This window comes from Cylas formicarius, unplaced genomic scaffold (genome assembly GCF_029955315.1).
Source record: "Cylas formicarius isolate icCylForm1 unplaced genomic scaffold, icCylForm1.1 PGA_scaffold_3__17_contigs__length_32017465, whole genome shotgun sequence".
Classification (NCBI taxonomy): Eukaryota; Metazoa; Arthropoda; class Insecta; order Coleoptera; family Brentidae; genus Cylas; species Cylas formicarius.
The window spans coordinates 31,125,048-31,142,387 of NW_026844326.1; the positions used below are offsets into that span (position 1 = coordinate 31,125,048).

Genomic DNA, 17,340 nt, shown 5'->3' on the forward strand with positions numbered 1-17,340 from the left:
AAATATCACTATATTCCGACACTTGTATATAAAAACAGCTAAAGTCTGTTCATAGATATAAGGAAGTGACTAACTGATACGAATAAAGGAAAGACCCGGGCAAGCTGTAAGAATGAAATATGGCAGAACGGGTCCGTACTTTGCTTAGAATTTAATTATTTGGGGTTTTGTTAGGAAAGATACTAAACAATATTTATTCATTTATGTATGTATTTATGTTAAAATCTGAAATAAAATTACAAATTATTTTTATTACCTACTTAAATTACTTAAAATTATTCACATAATATCACAAGTATTACTATCGCTATCATCGCCTGTCCTAATTATTATTTGTTCTATATTATTTGCAATATGGATATACGATTGTTCTGCTTTTTCTATATGTTTAACAGAATTTGCCCAACTTGGTGGAGGGATGTTAAAAACTTCGGTCTCTATAAGTTTGAGGACATTGGAGTCAACACGGGGAAAAACATTGTTACGACGAATGGCAGATTTCAGTTGGTTCCAAACATGTTCAATGTGATTAAATATACAGTGGTGAGGTGGAAGCCTTAAAACTGTATGCCCTAGATTTTTTGCACAATTATCATTGTAGGTTCAAGCTTTGTAGAACCTCAATTAATTGCTTTTTGGTATAATGTTAGTGAAAATAGATATCGTTATTATACATGTAGTTTTGGACTGTTGCTTTTGTGTCACATGAGAAAGGGGTTTTAGTCAACCGTCTACTGTGATAACTTGCATTGTCCATTACAATGACGCTATTAGGAGGAATGTTTGGAACTAGTGTCTTTTTAAAAGCAACTTTCAAATAAATCAGCGATGGTAATCCAGATAAGAATCTTTAATATTTTTCGCAGACAGAGAAAGTCTATTTGGAATCCAACCATCTTTAGAGTCAGCATGCAAAATAGTTATTCTTTTACCTCTTTTTGATGGCGCGTTTGTTTTACACTTATCAGTTGAGTCAACCTAACCCTTTTCCGGGGTATCTTAAGTGTCGAACCAGGTTTCATCCAAGTAAATAATTGGCCTTTGTTGTTCTCTGTAAATCCTAATTTTTTCTAGATATTCCAGTCACTATTTCCGAATTCTAAAGGATTCCACTATAACATACCTTTTGTCAATTTTTTAAAATCTGCAACCCATGTGTTGAATACAATTCCATAAGGTAGTTCTGCCAAATTTAACACCGGTTTCATCTTTTTTAAGCCTCCTAATTAAGATATCTAATGTAGGCACTCTCTGTTCTTCGAATAACTGCATTCGAGAAAATGTCAGCTTCGCTTCTTTTTTTCTTCGCTGAAATGGGATTATTCACAATTTTCCATACAGTTGATGTTGGAATTTTCGTCAATGTGGCCGTTTCTTCTAAAGATGCTTGCTTGCTGCCACCACGTTCAATGAGAGTCAAATAAACATTGTTTTTAACTTCCTTAGTCTCAATTGAATAGTGTTTTCTTCATTTGAGCGGGAGCATCTCCTGAGATACCCTAGGCTCGCACATATTTTGCATAATTCGCACACGATTCAACTAACGCTGTATTACCAAAAAAAAATAAGAATGACTACTAATAAAATTAAACTAAGTAGTATACCAAACCAAAGAATATTAAACACAGGCAGGTATAAAATTATTTTCTATTACGGACCACAATTTTGCCTGAATTTAAATTCCGAAAGTTTAGGTAATAATCTTGTTGCATTGTATGTTAATGGCCGCCTTGGATAATCCCAGTCAAAAGCAATTGGTTACTTTCCTATATCTATGAACTGACCATAGTAATAGATAATCAATTACAGGTACAGGTACATTTAAATCGAATTGGTCGTTAAGTAATAAATTCGAATATCTCATTTTGTAGCTTCCAAATATAGTTTTCGCTTTTCGAATGATTATGTAAAATATCAAAATTATCGTCGAACTTTTATTTTTATACGCCCTTCAATGTTCGTTAATGCGTTTCTCAAATGTTTGTCCGATATAAATTGATATTAAACAACGAGAAAACGAATTTAATTATGTTTAGAACTAAATAGGTAAAGAAAATATTAGTATTGTAAATAGCACTAAATTCTGAGGTTTACAAATTGACGAATTTCTTGATTCGTCTGAACATATTGCTGCTAAATACGTTAAATTCAATTTGTTATGGAATTATAGTCGTTGCAACTTATATGAATAAGGAAATTTAAAAATTATGTACTTCGCAAACTCTCAGTCGCGCATGAGGTATGGATGAAATTATCTTTAGGGGCGTAGTGGTTAACTACAGAGGACTCTTCGCACTGTCAACTGTCACTGCGTTCAAGGCTGAAGGTATTTTTGCTGTATATGCTTTAGATATTTATGAAGCATTGACATTCTTTTTTTAAAATCGAAAGTGCTTCGAACTACAAATATTTCATAGATAACCCTAAATGTAAATTGCCCTATTCATCGTTTAACCTTAACTGAAAAGAGTCCTTATTACATGTGCTTGAGATTGTATAATAAATTACCAAATGAGGTAAAAACAATTGCAAATCTAAAAATCTTTAAATAAACATTAAAAATGTTATTGATAGAGTTAGAACCTTACTCCATAGAAGATTTTTTCTGTAATATTTAAACAATTGTTTAATTAATACGATGTAATTGAAATCTGTAACAATATTAAGTGCTTTTTTCTTTTTCGACGCTGATTTCCTATGTTTTTGGTATATTAATTTTAGGTAATGCATTTATGACACAATGTGAAATAAAGTTGATTATTATTATTATTATTATTATAAATTTTGGGGCAAGATCCACATTTCAACTTGAGTTTTTTGTAATTTGTTTTTTAGAAAATGTCGTATGGTGCTTTCATGTAAATACAAAACTTTGAAGCTCAAGTCTGCCTTGATAGCACCCATGTTATCTATGTGTGCAATTGTTTTGACAATGTTCTACTTTTCACAACTAATCAATAAGTTAAACAGAGTTTCGTCGTTTCTTTTAAGGCTTATTTGTCGGAGACTGACTTGTCTACCTCTCGTTTATGTACGGCTGAAAACCCGTCATAACATTTCCATTATCACCAAGTAGCAATCTTGTCTTTTCATTATTCATTATATTTTGACAGCTCGCGATCGTCGTTTGTTTTTTTCTGACAATTTGCATAATGCAATAAAGCAAAAATCGTCAAACTTTTGTATTTAAACTTTTTTTTTTATTTTTCAAAATTTACCCTGTAGAGTGTCAAAACATGATGAATAACCCAGTACAAATGATAAAAATATAAAAAGTCAGAGAAAAAGTGCAATGGAGCATATGGACATTAATATTCGACTTAATGGACATAAACTTTCTGGTTTATGAAATCCGCGACCCATGACTGACCTGGATAAGGTGGTATTTGTTAAATGTCAATACTCCTAATCTATGTCGAGCATTAACTCATTAATAATATTTATTTGTTCAATAGGGCGTCACTTTAGTCTTATTTTAGAACTTTCCATTGATATTGTTTACATATTTTTTCTTATACGAGGGCAGCGCCAAAATTTCCCGGCCTCAATATGAAAGAGTAGAGTAACAGTTTTTTATTATTTTTCAATATAATCCCTCTTAACTTCAATACATTTATCACATCTCTTTATTAACAACTCAATCCCTTTAAAAAATATTCTCTGGTCAGTTTTCCTCGATGTTTTACACGTATGGAGTCTCGCAATTTGTATAATAATGTTGGGTAATATTTACCATTGACAGTGGTACGAGTTTCTTTAAAATATTTCAAAAGAATTCCTTCACAATCCCAACAGATCGTGCCCATCACCTTTTTTGTTGACTGGCAGACTCTGAATTTTCTTGGAGGTGCTTCACCCTTACGACGCCACTCCATTGATTCTTTTTTCGATAGAGGGTCATAATAGAGAACCATAGTTTCATCTCCCGTCGCAGTAGTTTTTATCCGACCCACACTCGTATCAGTTTCCACTTTTTTATATCTATGAACAGACGTTAATAGTATATTTCTTTACTTATACATAAATAATTTAATAACAACATTTGACATTTAGTTTACAGGAGTGTATCTGTTGAAACTCATTTATTTTATAGTTCTATTCTAGAATTAGTTAAAATTAAATGATGTGCTATCTTTGCAGCTGGCTGCTAGGAAATTTCTTGTGCAAAATGTACATGTTCATCCAGTCCCTAAGCAATACGGCGAGCATATTCATTCTGGTTGTCATTTGCACGGAAAGATACTTCGCCATCTTGTATCCCATCACGTGCAAACAGATACTCACTTCCATTCGGCTGAAGGTAAGAGTTAAAAAAAACACTTTTTTCGTTAATTACGAAATTTAATTGTGTGAACTCACAGCCGTTCCCTAAGGCACTCCGAAAGAGTTATGAAAATAATTGCGCTCGAAACTAGAGCGCTTGTGCTCCCGTTTATTTCTGGGCATTTATTTTAACAATTATTTCAGCTCATTATTCTCGGAGTTTGGTCCATCTGCATACTGTACAGCTTGCCGAAGTTCTTCTGGGGCAACGCTATTACTATAGGGACCAAGGATTCCAGCGAGACAGTGTGTGTCTTGGATCGACAGCGCTATAACTCCGAAATATTCGACATGGTGCACTTCGTTCTGTTTTATATCCTTCCGTTAGGAGTAATGTCAGTAAGTGTCTATTAAGTTTATAGCTAGCCACTATTAGCTTTTATATGTTGTTTAATACGTTGTCGTCGAGAGAAATGAATCAATACTTATAGTCTTATTACCTATTGTTATTTCGTAAAGACGTTAACAAAAAATATATTTTTACCTGAGGGACAAGACAGGAGTGGACCAGGTATGGTCTGTTCATAGATATAAGAAAGTGACCAATTGCTTTTGTCTAGAAAAAATTAGGAATTACAGAGAACAACAAAGGCCAATTATTTACTGTGGTAAGGTTTCCACCTTACCACAGCATATTTGGGCAAATTCTGTTAAACATATAGAAAAAGCAGAACAATCGTATATCCATATTGCAAATAATATAGAACAAATAATAATTAGAACAGGCGATGATAGCGATAGTGATAATGATATGTTATGTGAATAATTTTAAGTGATTTAAGTAGGTAATAAAGATAATTTGTAATTTTATTTTACATTTAAACATAAATACATACATAAATAAATAAATGTTATTTAGTATCTTTCCTGACAAAACCGCAAATAATTAAATTCTAAGCAAAGTACGGACCTGTTCGGCCGTATTTCATTCTTACAGCTTGCCCGGGTCTTTCCTTAATTCGTATCAGTTACTCATTTTCTAATATCTATGAACAGACCTTATATTTTAATATATTTATATTATTAATCGTAGAGAATTGAAGAATAGGATCAAACTCAATGATTTTCAAACTTATCGTATGAACAACAATAATAATAATAAACTGTCTTTAATGATAATCAAAATATTACAATATAAGTAACAATACAAGGGTGGCGACATTCGCAATTTGCGCTCTTCCATGTAACCACCAGAACGACAGCACCAACACCACATCATAATAGACACACATCATAAACTCATACGCTTTTGAGGGTCTAATAAACAAAATTAACGCTTTTTGGAAGGATTTATTGTGGGGAGGGACATTATAGCATAAGGAATTTCATTAAATAATTTAGCTGCGCTATAGCTAAAAGATCTCTGAAAAGTTACCGAAGTGTGCCTAAGAACGCAATATCTTAAACAATGACGGATGTCTGGGCTATGAATGTCATTTCCTCTGCAAAGTTTGTCAAACAAGTACGACGGGGTCTTATTGGAGTTTAGTAAAAAAACAAAAGTGGCTAACTGAACTTTCTATCGGTCCTCCAGCTTGAGCCAACCCGAATCAGAGAGGCATTGTGAGATATGGTCATACTTTCTGAGATTGCAACTAAAACGAATACAAGCATTCTGAAGTCGTTGGAGTCTCTCCTCGATCAGTATAGCTGGCCAATTACTGCAATAAGCGACAATGGGTCCCAGGATACTCCCCTAGGGAACACGCTTCTCCAAAGCAATGACATCTGAATGAGTACTTCCTATAACTACCCTTTGGTATCTCTGACCAAGACAATTAAAAAAAAAAGAAAGAGCAGTACCTTTTATCACGAAGAATTCCAGTTTAGCTAGGAGAAGGAAATTAGTCTGGGAGGGTTTTGTTATCATGTATTTCATTTATGCATTAACTCATTTCATTTCATTTTTTCAAGAAGAATGCAGTGGCGTACTGAGATACAGTTCTCCGTTTTCTCACAAATGAAACTTTCTTATTTTATATTTGTATATCCGAAATATAGGTCATTTTTGGTTTATGCATAGTAAGTATACCGTCACATGGAAACCTTTAACATAATTTTACAAACACTAGAACTTTCAAAGAGATAAGGTGTAGTGAAAATAACTTAAGTGAGAAACACGTGACCTAAGAAGCATTTAATATTTAAATTTTAAATGTAGATGTTTTTTTAATATCTAATATTTTTAACTAACCAAAATTAACCAATATCGAAATTGTTGTTCAAATTCAATTCTGCAATTCCAAACTTTCACATTTTCCTCATTTTTTTAATGGCATTCAAAACAATTATTGGCGTTCTTCGTAGAGTTGCTAAAGTTAAATCAATTGCCCCTCAAAATTTTGCTGCAGACGTCTATGGGGTTTTGTTGCTTATATCCACATGAAAATTAATCTAAAAGTAAAAGAAAAAATTGAATTTTGAGTTTAGTTTTCAAAACAACTTTAAAGTAATATATATTTATGAAAAGCTTAAAAATTAATTAGGGTACTTCAAAAAAAATTTTAAAATTTCTTTTCAGCCATTTTACTGATAATAATTGGAATTACTGAGAGCTTTAAAGAATGGCAATACGAAATCATTTCTTAATATATGTGTTGCCGACAATGATAATTTGACAACTGTACCGTATGATCTAATAAGTTCTGCCACCTACACCACGTACTGACAACCATTTTAAAATTTGAAATCCATAGAAATAAAACACTGACTAATAATTAGGATAAACATTTTGAGAAATTATGTAGATAAAAAATTATTAGAACCTATTTATGAAAAGTTCAAAATTTAGTAACTTTCAAATGGCTGTAATTAATTTTAACAATATAAATTGTTTTTTTGTAAAAAATCGCGAACATTATACGTAAATTTGATTTTAGTGAAAAAATAATTTTTTCCAATGGGAAACTAAAATAAAAATAGCGACCCCTTAGAGTTGAGCTGCAGGGCTCATCTTTGGTGAGGATTTTTTTATATCAAAAAGAAACATTTGAGAGGGTAAGAGCTAAAAAAAAATATTTTTTTTTGAAGCACCTTTCGAATTTCACACTGTATCTCAAAAATCAAGAGCTTCCCCCATAAAAGTGTCCAAAATAGGATAGCTTCATGGCATGAAAAAACATTGAACTTTTGAGTGTTCCTTTAAAAACCTCCATTTCGAGAATATAGCGGTTTAGCGGGACGTAAAAGCCAGGGGAACATTTCCGTGCACAAACGACTAGCCTCAGGGTCTCTAAAATGAACTCTCCGCCTAATACAAACACCTCGACGGACGGACTATTTTTAGAAATTTTAGAACCTGTCTACAATCAAACGTTGCTTCGTAAAAATCTGTTTTCTAGATCAAAGTGTATCCAGAAAATTGCATCTCGTGTAGTATATGTACACAGTAATTGAAAATAGATTGTAGTTTAAAGCGACGCGTCCAGGAAGGCGGTATAAATAACAGGTTTTCTGCTTCAGCTGCTGTACGCCAAAATAGCTGTCTGCCTATGGAACAGTTCTCAGCAGCTTAAGAAACAGTTGGACGCGTCTATAACGTTCGGTCAGCACCAAGGGATATGCCGGATGCACTCCTCTGGACGGAGAAGAAATGACAAGGTATTTATCTGGATATCTCTTAAGGTCAAAGTCTAAATGATAATTGCCTTAGAACCAGCCTCGCCTAAATCATTAGTGAGGTTGTTATACCATATCCAATCGCCAATTAAGGCTTTTGTTAGATGTACCGAGTTTTGTATTTTGGAAAAAACTGATAAACACGCAGAAATTCAAGAAAATTCACCCTTCAATAACTCCAAAAATGTTCAACATATCCGAATGACGATGACGGCGATATAATTTTTAGATTTTCTATCTGGAGAACCAATGCTGCATATTCTCTGGCAAAATATCGAGCTTCTTTATGTGTTCCATGTTAGGGGTATATTTCTGTCAAAAATCTGTGAGTATATATATATATATATATATATATATATATATATATATATATATATATATATATATATATATATATATATATATATATATATATATATATATATATATATATATATATATATATATATATATATATATATATATATATATACTCGTTTATTAAACACTCGCTACGATCGTGTCAAATAAACTCGTGAGTCGTGGTCTATTTTCAGCGTAATAAGGAACTTGCCCATTTCTTTTTTTAATTAAAATGTAATACACATTTATTATTTATAAAACATATTATACCAAACATGATAATAACTTTTTATTAACACTTAGTAAAGCTCGTAGTAGTGGTCATAGTGAAGTGAGTGAAGAACTTTCTGCCGAAAAGAAAAATACATTTTAAAGTATATATTTACTCTGTACAGTCAAGAAGTTGCAAAATAGGCCTAGGTCATACTTGGGATTGCCTGATGAAATTCGGTAAAACGTATTCTATGCATATATTTTTGACTTAAAAAAATTAGAACCGGAAGTACATTTGTTTGATTAGGGGACGATTTTGCCGACGGTAATAATAACATAATATTTAAATAATTCAGCTGATAAAAGCTGATAACGTTAAATTTAATTTAAATTTCAAAGTTAAAAGCTGGGAAAATTTAATGAAATGAAATTAAATTTTTGTATAAACGCCACCGTTAAATTTCAATTAATTAATGGGTAAAAGTTATGGCTACTGTTTCTTGTACCTTGGATACCATGTTTGAATCATGAGGTGCAGATTAAACCGCCTCATTTCATCATGATAAGGCATCAGCGCGTTGCCGTGTCCAATATCCACGAATGGAAGTTTGAGCTGATGCCGCGACCTCCCTACTCTCCAGACTTACGCCCCGGCGACTATTACCTGATTCCTAACCTCAAGAAATGACTTGGCGGTAAAAAATTTAAGAGAAACGAAACGGAGAACACCGTTTATTAACGTGCCTTCAGCTTTTAATTATTAATACTGGTAGAAGTTCCCGTCCGACGGCTGCCTCGAATACCCTGCGTTGGTCTGCGGCGAATGGTGCGACGAATTCATCAGTTTCACACTGCTGGGATGATTTTTCTCCGTGATACCCCCTACGAGAACCTTATGGGCGAAATTGTACCTATACGGGATAGATGGCGCTCGCTTCGATGTGCGTTTGCTTCTGACGTCGACCTTCGCCACTTTCCCCTGAATTTCCTCCCGTTCCGGAGTCAAGTCTCTGGTGTTACGCAAGCGCCGCCAAGTGGCCTCCTCTTGAAGGAACACGTCGGCTGCCTCCGGGAATAGTCCAGAGGATTGATCGTACGCGGACGCCAGTACGAAATCCAATTCGTCTCTGGGCACGAGTTCGGGAAAGTTCCGGAAACGGCGGTGCCTTCTGGCACTGGCCAACGTGTGGTGCGCGTGCATCCTCTGAAACGCGGGCAGGTCGAAACACGTGCGTCTTCGGTAGTTGTCGTCGGTAATCGGCTCGACGAACACGCCCTCACTTTCCAGATGCGGCACGCAGGATTTGTTGCGGACCTTGATCGCCGCCATGGTTCTTCTACGATTTGACGATTTGCGCCCTCCAAAGTGATCGCCTGTTACATTCTGACAGTTAGTGACAACATTTTGCGGGTGAACTTATTTTGAGATCTGTGGCGTGTCAGATTCGCGCGTTTTCTGACGGTCGAGTTCGAGTGATTTCCTGCCGTGGAAGGACAAAACAGGTCGTGGAAAATGTGTATGGAATTTTAACCAGAAGAAGCTTTAGAAGAAACCTGGCTGCTTATAAGAACGCCAATATCGTCGATAAGGGATATTATTAATAGTGAAGAATTGAAGAAAATGAATAAAAGTTGTGATTTTCAAACTCGCTGTCTAGACAATAGTGATCAGAAGAAGGAAAATATATTGTCCTTATCAAAGCGAAGCTGTTCCTACCTTGCATAAACTTAAAACGAAGCTAGAAGGAGATGAAACCATTATAAATATAAGCTGTTTGTAAAATTTAAGTGTCGCAAAATAGATTATTCACTTGGAAATCTAATTACCTGCGAGAAATTAAAACAGACAACAGATTCATAATTTAACCCCATAGAGCATTTATGGAACCAAGTAAAATCCTAAGAAAATTTGATAAGAAATATAATCAATAACATAGCAATTCCGCACAGCACATTATAAAAGTTGAGGAGTCTTGCATCGAACTGAGGAGGCTTTTAACAAAAATAAATAAGAAATAAAGGTTCAGATTTTCACGAAATTATATACTTACAAACTACCTGCCGAAAAATGACAATAAAACCTTAATTAAAGTTGTCAGAATTTAAGTTTAATAATGGAGAGGTATTTAAATCTAATTGATCGTTAAGTAATAAATTTGAATGTCTCATTTTGTTAATCTCCATCTAAAATAAATTTAATTTGCTACTTTTTGTGGCTATAAGTAAAATATCAAAATTGTCGTCAAAAATGTGTTTTTCTGTGTTTAAGTGTGTTCCTTAATGGATGTTCTAGTATGATATTTTCCAAATTATCCACAAAAATCTCGGCAAACAAAGGACTAAGTGGGTTTCCCATAATCAAACCTTCTTTAGAGATTTAAATCTGTCCATTAAATTCAAAATAATTTTGGTCTAAAGATACTATTAAGCAATCTAATAAATCTTGTTTCACCAATGGGTTAACCTGTTTCCGAGTGTGGGTAAAATCTACTAAATTTATCACATCCATAGGTGGAATACTTTGAAATAAGTTTTGTACATCAAAAGACAATAGGGTTGCGTTCGAAGGGATTTTGTTGATTAATTCAAAAGAATTTTTTATTGCAAATTTTGGATTAAAATCTGTGTGGAACTTTAAAATGTTTATTAATTTTTTATAAGAGTTCAACTGCTGGAGCTGTTATATAAGACATGACTCGTCTAATGGACATATTTTGTTTATGTAATTTAACTAAAGAATATAATTTCGGCGGTTGTGGATTCATAATTGTTAGAAATACTTGTCTTTGTCACTAAATAGTGTTGAGTTAGTAATTACTTCCTTGACTTGTCTTTGATATAACTCGGTAGGATCGCGTTTGATACATTGGAAAAGTTCTGGTTTAAGAAAATTGTTGGTTTTTGAAACATATTCTGGGAGATCGATAGCCATGACTCTCTTCCCTTTATCTGCACGTGTAAATATAATGTTATTTTCAGAAGCTTTGTTTTTGATAGATTTCACTAGTGACATTTCAGAAATTGGTCTTTGTTGTTATCTATTAATTGAGAGTTTATTATATTCGCTAATATATGTTGCTTAAATTAGAATCGTTAATGTCCTTAATTGCTAATTCACAGTCGATGCCTAAACAGCCTAACTTTAGTTTTTGTCTAAGAAACTTTTTATGAATGATAGATGAAATGTCTGCTCGTACTCTATAATCAAATGTGTCCAATTCTAGGGGATTAAGTCGATGAGACAATTCAGAATGTATTACCTTTACGTAAATGTTTGTATTCCGTTTCCTGTACTCGTGTCTTCGTTCTTCCTTCATCCATTTCGTCTGGCCTTGGATCTGGGCTTTCCATGCGGCGGGACTTCTGTTGTTGGTTTTTAACTTAATAAACTTGGGAAAAATCTTATTTTGTAGACATTTGTTGAAAAACCAAATGTTCTGGAAACATATTCGGCAACGTAGAAGCAATTTGAAACACCAAATAGCCGAGAAACCAATTTCAGCTTCAAGAATTGAACTCAGGTGGCTTTTACTTGATGAAACTCCATTTAACAAAATAAATAAGAACTGAAAGTTCAGATTTTCACGAAATTATATATATTCACATGAGAATTGTCGCCCACCCGATCGGCAAAATTATTGATTTAGAAGACGCGAAACACCCAAGGCCATAACTTTTATTTCGAGCATTTTTTAAATTATATACAGGGTTTTTCAGTTATATGCAAAAATCTAAAAGGTCCTGAAAATTCATGAAAAGTATGACTGTATGGTTTATACAGCCTTAAAGTTGCAACTTTTCTCTTTACACTATTTCTCGAGTTTAGTCTATTTTTTTACTATTACGCTATACTGCATTGGTTTGGAAAAAAAAATATTTTCTCGAATACTATTTACTATCAACGGCTGTAACCTCTATATTGCCTATAAGTTATATGGAGTTCCATTTAAAAAAAAAAACAAACTTTATTCTTGAAAAAGACGAAACCATCAGGAATAAACTGACTACATGGCTGAATTCGCTAACGGCTTTAAATTGTAGGCTGGAACCGCAAATGGTAGCAGCAGCTTCGGCGCGGCATCCAAGCAACATCTGCAACTGCAGAATTTGGGCGGTTCTTTCCATGCAGCGAGTTCACCGAGTCCCACTTGCAGCGAGCACGTTCTCAAAGCTAGGAAAGGTGTGATAAGGATGTTAATTTTCGTGGTATGTATTTTGATGGATATTGGACAATTTGTCGAATACTCATGACTGAGTCGAACTTACTGACGTTTCACCAATCATCCTGTTGCCTCTTTCAGAGCTTCACTGAAACTGGCTCGTTTTTTACTCTGTACCTGCTTATCAAGGGTGATTCAATAAGGGTTTCCACATTAAAATAATAAAAAACACTCGGAAATTTCCTATCACTTTTTGACACAATTCAGGTTCTATGCCGGCTATTTCGCGTCTAATCTCCTGTTTCAGCTCTGGAACAGTGTTTGGTTTATTTATATACACTCTGCTTTTTAGATACCTCCAAAAAAAATCTAGGTCACGGCGGCGGCCAATTGATATCGCCGTTACGTGACCAGGAAACTTGCCCCGCAGCAATTGCATCGTATCTCTGGATGTGTGACAAGTGGCTCCATCCTGTTGGAACCACAAATCTTCCAACTGCTTCCAGAAAAAATCAGATATCATGTTTCGATAGCGAACACTATTGACCGTAACAGCGTTCTCCGCATTATCCTAAAAAAAAAAGGGCCAATTATCACAAACAGTCACTTTTTGAGGATGCATTGCTTTTTGAACAATCTCTCTTGGATTTTCTAATCCCCAAATACGAGAATTGTGTTTGTTTGCAAAGCCACCAACGTGAAAGATGATTTTCATTGAAAAATGAACCCCTTGTTCTCGTATCCATTCTGCAAACACGCGGCGCTGTTGATGATCTCGAAGTTTCAACTCCTGAATTATTTGGACTGTATATGAGTGTAGATGCAAATCTTTTGTTACAATTCGCTATGTGGTTGAATACGTAAGGCCCACTTGCTGCGATCGATGACGAATCGATGTGTTTTGATCTTCGGGTACACTTTCGCGAACAATGGCAATATTTTGATCTGACCGACCTGCACGAGCACGTTGAGGGACTTTGAGGTTAGCTACAGATCCAGTTTGCTCAAATTTTTTAACCACATTCCAGAAGGTCGAAGCCCGAAATGCAGTTTTTCTTGATCGACACGTTGTTCAGTCGTATATTGCTCCATGACCAATTTTGTTTATGTTTTGAGGTTAGAAATCTCATACGATAATAAACGAATACAGTGGCATTTTAAAAATATTTCAGATTGTAATGTGGAAACTCTTATTGAATCACCCGTTATATTGTTTTAGATGGGCGGAGCTAAATGAGGGACATAAACACCGTCTCGGATGACGGATGACGGCTAAGATTGTTAAGTTGCTTATAGATTTCTATTGACTCTCTTCGTTGGTAGAAGAATTGATTACATGCAAGAATTTCAGTTTTCGGTAACTGTTGATGAATTTATTTGTCTTAGTCTTAATCTTAAGGCTCTTTTATATTCTTTGAGCCTGATTGACATTTTTCATCGGGCATCTCCAATGTATTCTTTGCCGCATATGCATGGAATGCTGCAAACTCCTGGCATCTTAAATGGAATTTTGTCTTTGACCGCCGAAGATGTTGAGAGATTTTTGGAGGTAAATCTGGTTTTGACGTTATACTTCTTTAGAACTTTTGATATGTGGCCAGTGATGTTTTGAATGTAAGGAAGGACCGCAGGATTGCTTTCGGCCTCATTGCTATCGGAAGGTTGTGGTGAAGTGTATTTTTTTATGCAACGCTTAATATGTTTAATGTGGAATTTATTAGAGAGAAGAGCAGAGGCAATGTGTTTTAATTCTGGGCTCAGTGACTCGGACTGTGATAGTTTTACGGCTCTGTAAACAAAGGAGTCGATAACCGATGATTTTTGGGCCGGATGGTGATGTGACCATGCATTAAGATATCAGTCTGTGTACGTATGTTTTCTGTAAACACAATGACCCAAAGTTAGGTCTGGTTTTCTAGTGATAAGAATATCTAAGAATGAAGGGTAAAACGTATGTTAGGGTGTATAGAGTTTAAATGTCAAAGAATATCTACTAGGGTTTCTTGACCATGAAGCCAAATAACAAAAGTATCATCGACGTAGCCTTTCCATAATTTTGGTTTTAGATGAAAGGTGTCGAGAGCTTTCTTCTCAAAGACAAAATTCCATTTGAGATGCCGGGAATTTACAGCATTCCATGCATATGCGACAAAGAATACATGGGAGAGACCGGACGAAAAATATTAAGTAGACTGAAAGAACACGAAAGAGCCTTACGACCAAAAACCGACGCAGGAAAAAAAAGTTGTTTGTAAACAGGCCTTCCGTAAGTTCAGCACTAGCCATAAAAAAATCTGGCGCACGTAGTTTGTAGCTTTACTGCCCGCTGATCAATATAAACCTGCCAGTCTAAGACCTGAGCTAGGATCGACCTTCACTATAGTGTCAAATAAAATAAGTTTCTGTTATGGCAACCTCAGCGGAAATGTTCAAGATAATTTTGAATTTGGTGAAAAGTGGTGGAAAGTATACACCATACACAATATGCAACACCACAGTAGCTTACCTGGTAGCCATCAAACAGGTAAGTTGATGTTAAAAGTTGCACTCTTTTGACAGCCAATCCCGATTAGTCTTAAAATAATTTAATCATAAATACTATAGTATAAAGTTGCCTCAAAAGATACTAGTTCCAAGACAGAGAGAGATTGCACGTATTTACTGCTCGTCCTACAAAAAGGACACCTTAACGCATTAAAAAAAAGATTGTGGTGTCATAGCCAACTACATTTTTAAAGATTTTGATATTTCTTTATTGTTATGATGCCAGATGATACGAGCTTTTTAAGAGGAACATTTTTAACTAAACTTTATGGACCGAATTAACGGAATCTTTTTATTTAACTGTTTGTTTCATAAATTTTTTTGTTCAAATTTGTTATCTCGTTTAGTTAGCCCATACACTTTGATTATTTATTTGAGTTATTTGGTATTTTCAATGAAGCTAGATAATTAACTACTAAATGTTTTTTTTTAAATATGAAATCTTAAGTTTAATTAAATCGGTTAAAGTGTATTTTTCAAAATTTCTACGTATTAATGGACAAACTGTAGTATCATGTCTTTGCTATGTAAAAAATAGCTAATATTGCCAACAAGCGACCTAATGTGGGCAGCTTTAAATTCAACAAGAATTTATACGGGTATCATCAAAAGTAAGTAAAATTTGATGATGATATCTGAATAAAATTTATAGTGTGTTTTATTTGAAAATCTTGAGATTTTGTTAATTGAATTCGCCAAAACGGCACCACCTATTTGTATATGCTCAGTGACCTTTATTTTAACCGAGGATTCCAAAAATGGCGAAATATACAAGGTATTCCATTTAAAATAACAAAGTTGATGTCGGGGGGGACACTGTATAAACAAAATTATAATATTTTAAACTTTTGTACGAAACTTTTTTTCGTGTCTTTTTTGAGTATATTAACTTGCATATTACGAATAAATTAAATTAGAACAAAAAATGTTCAGTTTTTATTGCTTTGCCTTTATCAAATACAAGATATGACTATATTCCTACACTTATATATAAAAACAGGTAGTAATAGATATTTAATTACAGGGATAGGGTTATAAATTTAAATTCAACAACGGAGACGCATTTACATCCAATTGGTCATTAAGTAATAAATCCGAATGTCTCATTTTGTTAATCTCCATAGCTTCCAACAAATTTAGTTTTTTGCTTTTTGAATGATTATGTAAAATATCAGAATTATCGTCAAAGTGCATTCCTGAATTTAAATGAATGGCATAGTTTGAATCCGAACTATTATTTTTATACGCCCTTTGATGTTCGCTTATGCATTTCTTAAATGTTCTTCCTGTTTGTCCCATATAAATTTTGGGACAAGATCAAGATCATCGTTCAACTTGTAGACTCCGGATTTTTGAGTTTTTCGTAATTTAGTTTTATTGTTTTTTAGAAAATGTCCTATTGTGTTTTCAATTTTAAAAGCAATATTAATACCAAATTTAGGTGGATGTTTCGAAAATTTCTTTTTCGGTATTTAATATGGGATAGATAAACTGAAACTGCTTTTTAGTTATAATCTTATCTATCAAAGAGGGTTGGTAAATATTGTTAAAAGGTATTTGTTTTATAATATTTAATTCCTTTTTAAAATTTTCTGTAGAAAGTGGTATGGTCTGTTCATAGATATTAGAAAGTCACCAAGACTGGTCATTAACATACAATGCAACAAGATTATTACCTTGATCATAAAATTAATTAATTAATAATTACCTTAATTAATAATAATAATCTTGTTGCATTGTATGTTAATGACCACCCTTGGATAATCCGTTCAGAAACCATTGGTCACTTTCTTATATCTATGAACAGACCATACATTAAGTAGAGAAATCATTTACTCAGAGGTTATTTATGTATGATATTTTCTAAATTGTCCATGAAAACTTCTGGAAGTATGTTGTATTTGATAAAGGCACGGTGTTGCCGACACAGCTGCCATAAAATATTAAAAACTGTGAAAATTTGAAGTCCGATGAATAAAATAATTTCTTCAATTCTTTGAACCGCCATATTACGCAAACGACAATACTTACGAAACAAAGTGTAGAAACGTTTTTTGTAGAGCATCGTGTGCTCTACAATTTTTGTGTGAACTATTTTTGCTGTAAAACTCACCGTTTAGCTGAAAAATGCGAAAATACT

General features: G+C 34.0%; 2 protein-coding genes across 5 annotated transcripts in view; one reads left to right on the forward strand and one right to left on the reverse strand.

The window, feature by feature from the left end:
- Window positions 1–17,340, forward strand: part of LOC132698927 (trissin receptor-like) — a 105,531-nt gene that overhangs the window by 85,757 nt on the left and 2,434 nt on the right. For both annotated transcript variants that reach the window (XM_060665254.1, XM_060665253.1), the window contains exons 4-7: window positions 4,141–4,300; window positions 4,468–4,662; window positions 7,786–7,923; window positions 12,538–12,702. In XM_060665254.1, coding sequence (XP_060521237.1) covers window positions 4,141–4,300; window positions 4,468–4,662; window positions 7,786–7,923; window positions 12,538–12,702 — 658 coding nt within the window. The remainder of the gene's footprint in view (window positions 1–4,140; window positions 4,301–4,467; window positions 4,663–7,785; window positions 7,924–12,537; window positions 12,703–17,340) is intronic.
- Window positions 8,594–12,545, reverse strand: LOC132698929 (protein CFAP276). Of its 3 annotated transcripts, none has more exons than XM_060665259.1 (3): window positions 11,757–12,545; window positions 9,408–9,870; window positions 8,594–9,347 (listed from the first exon to the last, which is right to left on the reverse strand). In XM_060665259.1, exons 1-3 carry the CDS (start codon window positions 11,845–11,847, stop codon window positions 9,257–9,259), a joined length of 645 nt encoding a protein of 214 aa, XP_060521242.1. In that variant the 5' UTR covers window positions 11,848–12,545; the 3' UTR covers window positions 8,594–9,256. The 3 variants fall into 3 exon arrangements, with proteins under 3 accessions (XP_060521242.1, XP_060521241.1, XP_060521240.1); XM_060665258.1 differs by having other exon boundaries at window positions 8,788–9,350; XM_060665257.1 differs by having other exon boundaries at window positions 8,803–9,870.